This window comes from Antrostomus carolinensis, unplaced genomic scaffold, assembly GCF_000700745.2.
Source record: "Antrostomus carolinensis isolate BGI_N321 unplaced genomic scaffold, ASM70074v2 scaffold1900, whole genome shotgun sequence".
In the NCBI taxonomy this organism is placed as follows: Eukaryota; Metazoa; Chordata; class Aves; order Caprimulgiformes; family Caprimulgidae; genus Antrostomus; species Antrostomus carolinensis.
Window position 1 is genome coordinate 17,313 of NW_010286236.1, and position 12,836 is coordinate 30,148.

The 12,836-nt window shown below is 38.4% G+C and overlaps 1 protein-coding gene across 1 annotated transcript in view; it reads left to right on the forward strand.

The window, feature by feature from the left end:
* Positions 1–11,806, forward strand: part of LOC104526341 (protein CBFA2T1) — a gene marked incomplete at its 3' end in the record, with an annotated part of 22,440 nt that extends 10,634 nt beyond the window's left edge. Inside the window, exons 4-5 of the mRNA XM_010170138.2 lie at positions 3,941–4,122; positions 11,556–11,806. Of these exons, the coding sequence (XP_010168440.1) occupies positions 3,941–4,122; positions 11,556–11,806 (433 nt within the window). The remainder of the gene's footprint in view (positions 1–3,940; positions 4,123–11,555) is intronic.
* Between the last annotated feature and the right edge of the window lie 1,030 nt (positions 11,807–12,836).

Below are 12,836 nucleotides of genomic sequence, written 5' to 3' on the forward strand. Positions count from 1 at the left end.
TGTTACCTGCCTGTAGGCAGGTCACTCAAACTCTCTTGAAACCTTTCGCATGCTGCATATCCTGTCTGGTCTAGGTCCACTGCAGATTGGTAGGTCTACCAAATGGCATGTTGCAGTCAGAAGCCGATATTTCTGGTTCTGTAATAAAAAATTCTGGGAAAGGAGCTACCCTACCCCTCACCCTCTGTTTGTACAGTGTCTCACGCCAGGGAGTGCTGATCTATTACAGATAATAAATAGTCATCAAATTACTTATCTTTCTACCAGTTCGGGTTCAGAGGAAGATAAGATCATTCACCTGTAGAAACCTTTATTGGCTGGGAGCCTTTTTGTGCGTATTTTCTATATTAATATCAAGCAGGATTTAGTCTATTAAATTTAAGTGGTATATTAGCAACCTGGTCTAGTGGAAGGTGTCCCTTCTCATGGCATGTGGGTTGGAACTAGATGATCTTTAAGGTCCCTTCCAACCCAAACCATTTTATGATTCTATGGTGTACATGTTTAGTACTGCCAACACTGTTTTTCAATAGATGTGCTGTGCATATTTGTTTTGAGCATCAGTATCAATATATGATTTGATGATTTCGAGTTACTCAGGATATCTGAACAAAAATTTGTCTCAATTTAAATATTTTTTGTTTTAAATGTGTCTGTAAAGAAATTTAAACTTGCAATTACAAAAACTTGCATAAAAGCCTAATTGTACTATATTCTAATGAAACCTGTTTAAATTATAATACTGAAATATTTCTGTTGCTGAAGTTTCAAAGAAAGTAGGAACATCCAACAATGGAAAATTATTAACTAATTACCCAGAGTGAGCACTGAAATGATAAAACAGCCTTTTGGAGCTGTAGCTTCTTTTGCAGGTGCAGAGATTATGTTTTCTTTTCTAGTTAGAACAGTTCATTCCAAAGTGGAAGACATGTCTGACAGCTGGGTAAAAACATCCTATCTGTGATTATAAAACTGATGAAGGAGGCTAAGAGACAACCAAAATCTTGAAGGGTTTAAGGTCTAATCCAAAACAAGAGTAGGAGCATAATCCAGACACTGAAGTGCAACATTTTAGGGGACTGTAGGCCAGTAATAGCACTTTTTTTTGCAGTTAGTGGATGAGGCTTTGAGCAACCTGGTCTAGTGGAATGTGTCCGTGCTCATGGCAGGGGGGTTGGAACTAGATGATCTTTCAGGTCCCTTCCAACCCTAACCATTCTGTGATTCTATGATTCTATGTATCTGGCTTCTGGTCAAGAACTGTTTTTTATCTCTTACATGTAGAGGTGTAGAAGTCTGTCTGCAGGCACCAGCAGTAATGCTGGGAGAAATGTGCTACTGCACATTGACAGAACTGCTTCTGCTGTCAGAGCTCAACTTCTGCATAAGCCGTTATGTCCAAGGCCATTTTGGCTTCAGAGTCTGTATGAGTATGCTTGAGTTGCCTTAGGAACTGGATCTCTCCCTGCTCACAGGAAGGAGAATGACAGTGCTTCATTCTGCACCCAGCTTCCCAAAAACTATTTCTTGTTGTGTATTGGAGCCATGGTGACCAGAAGCAAGCAGACTGTACATTTGACCTAACCATAGAGAGATCCCGATTTGTTTTCTTCCAATAAACCAATTATTTTTTCTATATGGTTTGATAAAGATTGTTTATCACAATGTGCTGAGCAGATTGGAAGTAGTTGTGCTGAACTAAAAGTTTTCAAATACTGCTTTTTTCGAGTTTAAGTCTTTGTCCAAGCATTACTTGATGCCATTATAAACACAGATTTCAAGGCATGTCATTCATAGTTTTCTATTATTTCTAAAAATTAAGAAACTAAGTAATCCATGTTTAATAAATGCATTAAAAGTTTTACACGTCTGTTCTGTATACAGAAAACATGTTCAATCCATTTAGAGTAAGGGATACCTTTAACTGTAAATCTTTATATTTATGGTTAAAGAGCAAAAATGTTCATTTATTTAGGAGAAGGAAAACAAGTAAAATAAATCAAGGCTTTTGCTAGCAAGTTCAAAATTTGGTTGTCTGCCAGAGCCAGGACTGCCCATGTATGAAATAGGTCCCTTTTGTTTGAGTTAGTGAATAAAGAATGCAAATATGTTGGTTTTCCTTGATTTCTCAACTGGAAAGTAGGAACTTCACATTTCTACCTCACAGGAGTTCTGAGATGTGATTATTCATCTTCCAAGTATACACCACTATTAAAATCCTAGATCTGATCCTAGTATTTCCTCCAGATATTTATTTGTAAGTATATGTAAACTTTTCCAATCATTTTCTGTCACGAGGCAGTTTACGTAGCTGGATGTCTTGACTTAGATTCAGTGTGAGCTTTTAAAAATAACAATCAATTTAAAATAAGTGGAAAAATCCTGCTCACAAAAGCATCTCTCTCTGTTATGGGGTAGCCCTGGACAAAAATGTGATAGTTAATAACTGAAAGAAGATATTTCATTGGTACTTTCACAAAATACTTGTGTTCTGTGGAGGTCTGAAAAGACTTGTTCCACAATCGGCTGTATTCCCATCCTAAAATGAGTCAGTGAAAACAATTGTTGGGGTTTTTTTCACAGTTGAAAAGCTTCATATGTACTAACCCTATTCTGGCATTTTTTTTGTTGAACAATGGATCTACTCTTATGGTACAGGTGCTGGAGCATTTGCCGTTGCTATAATGCTAGCAAAGTAATTTGCCAAGATCCTGTGCTCAGAACTTTCCAGAACATCTGCTTCTTTTCTTTTTTTTTTTTTTTTTTTTTCACTTTGTTCCCCATGCATTAGTTTCAGAACCTTTTTGACTTTAATATAAAGATTCCCCCCTCCCCTTTTACCCCGGGAGTTATTTCAAAGCAAAGGGGACCATTGGCACTCTTCGTGTTGTCTCTAGTTACTAAAGGTCATGAAATTTTAATACAGCAGTTGATAATCCTTAGGCAACAAATCATTGGGCACTAGGCATGGAACAAGAGAGGTCAGGGCACATCACCATATGGCACAAACAAGTAGGTAAGAAATGGCTGGACTATTGTAGTATCAATGTATGCCTATGCTGCAAAGGAAGGAAGAAGTTTCTCAGGATATGTGACTATCTTCTCCAATGGGAAGGTCATACAGTTCCACCTTGGTCCCACACCTGGCAAGAAGTATGACTAAGTATGACCCCAGTAGCTGGGCAAAATGTGCCTCCCAGGGATCAATCAGCATTTTCAGTTCTCTGTGCCTGAGTCCTGGTACTCTCCAGTCCACGACACAAGTCCCAGTGGAGCCCTGAGAGGAAGGTTAAAAATACTTCAAGTACATCTGGCTAGGAGGTGGGTCTTAGCCCACTGTGTGATTAACTGAAGCTCTGGAACATGAGATTTTGTTGTAATCTTTATCTTAATGTATAACTGCAAGAGTAAGGGGAAAGCTGAAGGGAATCCTGTTCTCCCCAAAGGCCCTTGAAGGATGGTAATGGAGGCAACTTATAGGGCTGTGGATCCTATGGTTTTGAATGATTTTAAGTACCAACTGCAGTCTGAACAGAGAACAGATATTGAAAGTCTGTCACTCGTTGAAAACTGCTGCTCCATAGGTACTCAGGTTTTAGATGGTAAGAAAGGAGAGAGTAAGAATGTCAGCCAGGGCAGTGCTTTTTTCACTTTTAAAGATACGGAGCTCAGACCTAGTTTTCTTAGAGCATTTCCATTTTTATTTTCCATTTCCATAAGCAAACTTCCACCCCTCCATGCATACGTACCACAGCTGTGACCTGACCCCCATAAGGAGGCTGCCTGCTTTCCAAGGCAGCTAACCACAACAAACCTCTTTGAGGATACTTGCAACAGGTTCATTCCAGAGCAAGCTTGCCTTTGATTTCTGATTTTTCTGCTTCATCTGTGCTGAAACTGGCTGCAAGCCTCCCTTTTAACGTGTGGAATGCTCTTGCAGGCCAATCTGCCCCTGCTGCAGCGGGAGCTGCTGCACTGTGCAAGGCTAGCCAAGCAGAACCCAGCCCAGTACCTCGCCCAGCACGAACAGCTGCTTCTGGATGCCAGCACCACCTCACCTGTTGACTCCTCAGAGCTGCTTCTCGATGTGAACGAAAACGGGAAGAGGCGAACTCCAGACAGGTGAGCACCCCGCTCAGAAATGTCTCATGGGTCCAACGTGGCGAGCTCCGCTAGCAAAGGCCAAGTGTGTGGGTGGGTGCCTGGGGGGAACTGGGATGGTGTTCCCTGGGTGGGGGTCTTGCCCTCATTACAGTCGTGCAAGCTCCGGAGAGCAGTCAGGACTTTGACCCCTTCTGCTGTGCCGTGTTTCCATATCCTTGTATTCAATATCCCTAAGGGTATTTCTTCCAAACAGAAGAAATACTCACTGAAATCTGTTTTTTTGCTGAGCTGAGAAAGGGTTCATGCAGACACAGGGCAAGTGAGTGTGTGTGTGTGAAGTACAGTAGCTTTAGGGATATGGAGCAGTTTTATCTTTTTCTTAATTGAATGAAGTTCTTTGTTTAGTGTTACAAGAAAATGACTGTTGTGCTTATTTATTTTTAACTGTCCTCTCATGATAAGAGTTAGAAATTCAGCTAGCACATAAATGCTACCTTTGGCAGGCCCAAGTATTTGATTTTTTGTAGTTTTGTTTGCCATGGATTTTATAGCGTGGAAAACTTTAGTAATGCTGCTCTGCCAAATGCCGCTACCCGCATGCACAAGGCATGGCAAGTGTCCTATTTATCTTTTAAACAAAAAAAGTGAAGATTTGCAAAGTCAAGAAGGCTTGCAAATTTGTGACATTTTTGTGTAGGAATAGGCTGAGATAGCACAAAACCAAAAAGAAAACAAAGTTTGAAACTCGTAGTAATACTTTAAGCTTCTCGAAGACATAAGTGAATAATAAAAATTAGTAATGTAGCCATTAGCTAGATGGAAATGTGGAAGTATTTGAAATTCGCTTACTTTAGATTGTGTTTCAGGAAAATCCCTATGGACCAGGAAGAAAACAAAGATACCAGCAGAGAAACCCTTTTCCATATACCCTCATTTCACCATTTTTCCCTGACAACTACACCAAACTGAAACAGCCATCAGTGTTAATACAAACTTGCTAACTGCATCCAAGAAAGATTATTAATTTTCAGACATTTCCCATGTAGATTTTTACTCCATGCAAAGAGACAACATTTCCAAAGCTGAAATTTAGCTCCCTGGGGCAGTTCTGCTGCATATCTTCAGTCTTTGCAGAGTGGTGTACTAAAACATCTATAAAAAAAGGCTTCTTAACACTTAACATCTTGTGCATCTTGCGAAGAACTTAAATATCAGCATGTTGTAGTCCAGTGTCAGTAGCAGACATGGTATTTTTCTTACAAGTAGATAGACACACACTGAGTTATCTCATAAGCTGATGAAGTCTTGCTTGGCAGAGAGTACAGAGAAGAGGGATATGCCTTCTCATGACAACCCTAGCTTACTTTTTTCCCTGTTAATAGAGAGCGGTATTACTCACTTCTCCCATAAGACCACAAAGGAAAAATGGGCAATAAAGTATTTCCTTTTATTTTCTTCTGTAGCCTTCTAGAATAACACTCCTCTGCTTTGAGACCCAGTTTGATAGTGTTGCATTTTGGTTATTTTGTAGTAAGTGTGGTCTCAACTATGGTACCTTCAGTTTTAGTTGCATGAGAGGGATTGGATGGTGCAGGTAAAGACTAGTACAAGAACTTAGAAATGAAAAGACCCTGAATTGGTCTTATAGCAAAAGAACATAGGAGTAGCCCAGAAGGGGACCGGCAGATCAGAAGAATATTGGATTTGGAAATCAGGCTTCATCTTTTAATTAAAACTGAGGCCTAGATCTGGAGAGATTTAAGTCTGCTTTGTGGATTTTGTTCTGAGTGATTATTTTTAGTTGAAATACATAGGTACTCTTGAAACTCGGAAGTCTTTGCTTGCAAGCAACTTTCTTTTCCTTCATGACTGAAGTCTTTCTTAGGCTCCGTCCAGCTCGAGGAGTCTTCAGTTCCTCTCTAGGTAATAATGCAGCTTTTGGGATGAGGGGTAGGCAGTTCAACTCTCAGCGTTGAATTCCCAGGGTCCAGGGAGGGACTGTACTGCGGGGTGTTCCGCTGGCCTTCGTGCTCTGAGGTGACAAAGCCAGCAGCTGGCAGCCTCTGCTCATCCCTGCTTGAAATTAGGCTGCCTTAGTTCTAGGGAAGTGCCATTTCAGAAAAACCCATCCTTTCTTTTTTGACCCTGAGATTCTTTGCTGTCAGGAGAGACCTGGAAAGAGATTGCCCAGCTCACCCATTGGAATAGTGCCTTGAGCTTAAAAAATAAGTTGTTTTTTGCAATATCAAACAACCTTGTCACTGGTTAGTCATAACTACATCTCCATTGACTGTATTGAAAGCTATACAGAAAAAAATAAACTCATACAGTAGTTTTGGTTGAACCAAGTTCAGTGAAGTTGTCTTGTGCACTCAGGAACATTTGTACTACAGATTTAGTAAAAAGAGCAAGATCCTGTTGGAAAGATTTTTAGATTACTGAATGGGAGTTTGCATACCTTTTAATTTGGATAATGTGAGTAAATCAACCACAAAAAGAGTCAGAGCATGCCTAGGCTGAGTATTGAAACCAAATACTTGCCTGGCTTTATACTCATTACACTATTAATTATTTTAATTGTTTACAGAGGAACAGGAGGAAACATCTGGAAATATATATACCTTTTGTTTAGATATCTAAGTAGTTTTCAGATATACTAATAATAATACAGTGGAAGATAAGAGGAGAGCTTGCTGTGACTCTGTTGCTAGAATATGGGAAAAAATGACTAGAAGGTAACATCTTTCCAGGGGGACTAAATGCAGTTGCAATAATTTTAGTCTCTCACTAAAGTAAATTGTGGTATCTTTTTCACTTCCCAAGGGATACAATACATATAATGACATTGTATATAATATGTATGTTTTATCTCTCTCTATCTCTTAAATATATAGATGTGTGTGTGTATGATGCATACACATATATATGAGAAATACATATAGACACATTGGTCTGTATTTATATTTTTGTTTTGGGCATGGGCAAAATAGATTCCAATAGAAGTAATATACAGTAAGGGATTAGGCAAAGGAAGAGGAACATGTGTGTTGCACATAACCACGTCCACCTGGTGATTTTTTGTTAAAGAAAATCCACATACAGTAATTCTTTCTGCTTATAATTTCAGAACCTTTTATGCATTTTCTAATTCTGGTTATTTATCTGCGTATCCAAGTCTACTGTATGTGAGGTTTTATAGAGCAGTCTGACAGCAGAGCTTCGTGTTTTACTGAATGTTTTCTTGGTGCATATGGTCTGACACGGATGAGCAGCCACGGTGAGATTTTGGAGTCTATTAAACTAGCTCATTAAAAAGATCAATCTGTTTCTGTAATAACACTGGGAACCATCAGTCACTGCAAGAGAGAAAAACTGACACCTGAGGAGACAACACATTTTGGTAATTTGTTCATGATATGTCATGAACAAAGTGTTCACTATATTTTGTTTACAACTTTTGGAGTTTACATTCTACTGTAGTAAAGCAAAGGAACTTGGACCAATGTGAGTTTTTGTTTTGGTGAATGACTGCTTCGTTGTAAATAACATGATTTTAAATACATTAACCACAAATGACTTTTTTTGGTAATTAGTCATCCTTTGAGCTTGCTGGGATGGGCTGTATGGCACATGAGCATGTCATATAGTGACTCTACATTTATGACAGCTGTCTGCAAAGTGGTTATATAGTACAGAAAAAAAATAATCTGTTAGAATAGCTTTAATTTTGAGTGAGAAGAAAACAAAACAAAGCCATGATTGTTTTGTGACTTTAGAAAGTGCTGCTGTGCTTCCTGTACCCTTGGCACACCTGAAAAGGAATTAGTGTCGAAGGTACCTAGACACTGAAACTGACTTTCATAATTCTATTAGGTAAATCTTCATATTGAAGACAGTCCTCCACATTTCTTACAGCTATGCTCCTTGTAAACCATGTGTAATTATAAAGAATTTATAAAGAATTTTCTTAATATGAACTGTTAGCAAGGCAATATTAATCTTTTCTTTAACATAGTATTATAAACAAAGTAAGTATTTTACTTTGTTACTATAATAACATAGTATTATAAACAAAGCATTATCACTTGTTTGGTCATCAAGACTATTGGTGGAAGTCCAATTTAAATCAAAGCATCTTGCACAAATAGCAGATGAACAGCTTTGCCTCCTTCTTGCAAGCTGACTTCAGTGTTCTTTAAAATTGGTGTAATACTCTTGATCAGGTGGAACTTAATTTTCCAGCCAAGGCAGTTTTGCATGGTCAAATTTCCTAGCCAGGAAATTATCCATAAATTGCAGCAATTTAAAACTGAAATGGTAACTTGCAAACAACATGAAGTCTGTTAAATGGCTACAAACTAATGACTAGTATCTTCTGTCTTTAATCTGAGTAAATCATGGCTCCAAGTAAAATGACCCCTTGCATGTTTATAACTGAAGGATCTTTATCATATCTTTATTGTATTGCCAATTTTCCAAATGACAGTGTCGATTTATGTGCACATCAAGGAAAATGTGACCAACAGGAGCAAGAAAAAGAAAAACAAGAAAAAGAAAAACAAGAAAATGTGTCAGTTAGGCTTCCTACACATTTAATGTTATTTCCGCTCTACAGCTTGTTGTTGCTTTGCAAAATCAGATGGATCAGATGAAAATCAGATTAAAATTGTGGGCGTTTTGGATTTGGAACTAGTACTCACATGGATCTGCCAATTACTGTGAAACAGGAGTGCTGCTTCAGGCACCTCGGGAAATGCTTCTGTCCCAAGCGGGTGAGACCTGAAAGGAGTAGAACTGAGATCAAAGGCAAAATAGTAGGTTGAGTTCAGGGCATCTGAATTATAATACTCTTAGGTACTTGACTGTCTGTCTTTTATTGCTATATTCACTATATTCAGTTACAGTAAATTTGCCAGTGATTCCTGTTGTGATGAGACTTTGGAAATTGTTGGGGTTTTTTATGTACTTTAGATGGTCAAAAACACTAAATGAGTTTATATGCGGCCTCATTCTGTTATTCTGCTAAACTGTTAATTTGACCAGTGCAGAAAATATAACAACAAATTGTAAGATTAAGGTTTCAACACTCAGAAAAGACCCAACAGCCATTATCCAGTATAATAGCAAAAATAGAAATTTAATTTCAGTAAATGTGTTTTCAATAGTAATGTTAATTTCTATGTTAGTTAAACTTGGGGTTCTAGAAGAAAATTGATATGCTGGTGTTTTGTCCACGCTAATGCAGTTCATTCCACTTAAGTTAATAAGGTACAAAGCATTCCTAAAAAAACCACAGAAGTACCTGTATAATATGGTGCAAATATGTACGTTGTAAGAAAATGTATGATTTAAACATCTAATTATAGTTTAGAAAGGGAAAACTGTATTCCTACTTGTCATAGTTTTCTGGATTATTTGTCCTCACTGAGTGATCAAAAAAAGTTAATGAAGTTATTTAATTATTTACAATTTCTGATTTTTTTTTCCCCCATCTTCATTAGAGATCATTTTAACTGTAACACTAAAGAACTTTGGCAAATTAATATCTTGGCTGGTACATGCAGGAAAGTTGATACTTTGCTTGCATAGTATTTTTACAATAGAAGGACCTGGATATAGAGTTTGAGTAGGTATGTGTAAAGGAAACACACACCAGCAACTAAATACAAAGCTTGTCTTGGAAAGCTGTCAAAAACATCACTACCCACTGGGAGTTATTGCAAGCAGTTCCATTGTGCCAAAAGTCATTAAAAATATGTGATGGTCCTCAGGTTTTCCTGATGAGGAGTTTTCACAGCCATTTTGCGTTTGCTTTGGAACAAGGTACATACTCCACTTTAACAAAGTACGTCTTTTATATCTCTGCCCAAAATTAGAACAGCTGTCCTGCTGTATAGGTGAAAGATTCTCCCTTCTTTGCCAAGTTAAGGTATAATAAACTATATATACCTGCAGCTTCTCTGGCATTAGTGATTGCAGTTAGGTCCCTGGAAAATCTCTTTACTCTTTTTGAAAATAGTGCAACCCATCTTTTCATTTCCTGCTGGTAATTGCAAGATCTTACTTTGATCCTCTCTACTAGTGGATATTGGCAAAGATTTGGTTTCATTCTTCCTCTCATTGACATTAAAGGAGAGCCTATTGAGGGGCAGCAATTAATACATCGAGTGTTTCTCCACAGTCCCTTGAGGTTGGTTGGTTTGTGGGGGAGGGTTTGTTGAAGGGCAGTTGGTTTTAACAACAAGCAAACAAGAAAATTAAATCAAATTTACCTTCCTGTCGAAGTGACAAAAAATTGTGTTATCACTAGGAAGGTATATTATGGCATCCATAAATCACAGAGGAGAAAGTTCTCTTTAAAAAAGGCTGGAATATATCAGCTGTTTAATAAAGGTTTTTCGAGGGAAGGATGTAACCTCAAGAGTCTGTAATATTTTTATCTAATAAGCTTTGTGTTCAAAACCAATATTTTGTAGATTTTGTTTATTCCAGGGGTAAGAAACACCCATACTTCAGTGAAACAAAGCTTCCCTAAAAGGAGTTGTGAACTGGCTGAAGTAACCCTAGCTTTTCTTTTTTTATTTTAATGGAAATAAAAAAAAGTTCAGTGTGAGTTATGAGTTCAGTGTGAGTTCTAGGTTCTCAGGCAGAGGTGCAAAGGGGAGAGTTCTTTGCAAATAGCTGATTATGAATTGAATTAACAAGTATATATAATGTAAAAAACTGCCCTTCTCCCTGATAACTCCTCAGAGTTGCCTGAGCATAAAACCCCTGTCTAAGAGTAATGGAGTGGGAAATCTGGAATGTTAATGAGAACTTGAGTCTAACCATGTCTTCCTGCAAAATTAATGATAGGCACAGCACCTTTGACTGAAATAGCCCAGATGGTACAAAAATCTCTGAAGGAAGCATTTCTCATCATCTGGAGTCATTCTTGCCCCAGTGTGACACTGATCTTGATGGGAACTCGTCCTGGCATTACTTACAACCAACTTGCAGCACACTGACATGCACTACCTTAAGACTGTATGCTATCCTCTTGAAAAAACTACGTTTGTTTTAACTGCAAATTTCCCTCATTCACTATATGCTATAGAGCTATTGAAAGTAGAATGTCTCAGTCTCTCACTTCATGTATCAGTTGATTGTTTCAGCTCTGCAATTACGTGTGTATCCATCCCATCAGTGGGTGATTTCAGTGAATGCTGCTCGCTCTCCAGCCCAACTCTTTAAGCCTGCAAATATTTCTCAAGTTATAGGGATAGTTAGACAAGGTGATTGTGTCCTTTTTTGAACAAGCAGTGTTATGAAATGTTCCGCAACACCACACACTTGAAGCAAAGAGAAAGAACAAGCTTTGGTTCCTGAAACTGCACGTGTAGGTGGGGGTGCATGTTCCTGAGCAGATCTGCTTGCTAAATGAATTAAAGTTCCTCTGCTTTGTTTTTCAGAACCAAAGAAAATGGCTTTGACAGAGAGCCTTTGCACTCAGAGCATCCAAGCAAGCGGCCCTGCACTATTAGCCCAGGCCAGCGGTACAGTCCAAATAATGGCTTATCTTATCAGCCCAATGGTCTGCCTCATCCCACCCCACCTCCACCTCAGCATTATCGTTTGGATGATATGGCCATTGCCCACCACTACAGGGACTCATACAGACACCCCAACCACAGGGACCTCAGGGACAGAAACAGACCTATGGGTAAGGCATGTTGATTTTCTGCTTTTTTGTTTGGTTGGTTTTTTGGGTTTGTTTTGTTTTGGGGTTTTTTTTTTTTAAGTTTTTCTTTTCTGTGTAATTATATTCTGTATCTTGAACAGGAGGTTTTTGCTGATTAAATGTACCTACTGTTCAGATGTAGCCTTTATAGGTGTTTGTCCATCTAGTTTCTTCTAATGGCCTTATGCTGGATTTATATTTTAAAAGTGGATTGAATTGCATCTTTGCTACACTCTAAAACAAGACAGTCAGAAAGAGGAGGAACCCATGCTTTCACAGCTGCGTAGATGTCATGGGCACTTAGATGTCTGGCAGGCATGGAGAGGTAGAGCCTTTTATTTTTATTTTAGTGACCTGTTTTTGATGGTAACAACATTGATATAGCTTGATTTCAGCTTTGACTAGAGGAAGGTTATTAGTCTTTGGAGAAGCATTCCATGTGTGACATCGCAAGAGTGCAGTGCAGCATGGGGATGTCTGCAGAGGATGTGAACACCAGAAGCACCAACCAGACCCTGCGCGGGGCTGCCCTTGCAGCACGTTTTGGATTACTGGGATGCCTGATGCTCTTGGATTTGCCTGACTTGCTTCACATCTGCACTTACTATTCTTCCTCGGTTTAAACAAATCTTCAGTAAAAGGAACGTTTACAAATACTCAGCATCTGTATAGAGGAGGCTAAACAAAGAGCAAGTGTCGGTTCCTCTTGAGTGTTGATAATAAATACTGGCTTGGTTGTATCATGTTGTCAGCTGCTCTGATATATGTGCTACATTTTAACCACATGTTGTTTAAACATCTGTGAAGGGATGAACCCTTAATGATGCTCTGTTGACATGGTAGTAATTACTGCATTTAGTGAAATAACATTGAGTTTATACTAATATTTTTTCAACTCTCTGAAGTACAGCTAGTATTTGATACACTGAGTTACCAAATAATTGTCTCGCTGAGTTTTTCAAGTAGTGCAAATGAACAATTATATATTGTATTTTATATATATATATTATAT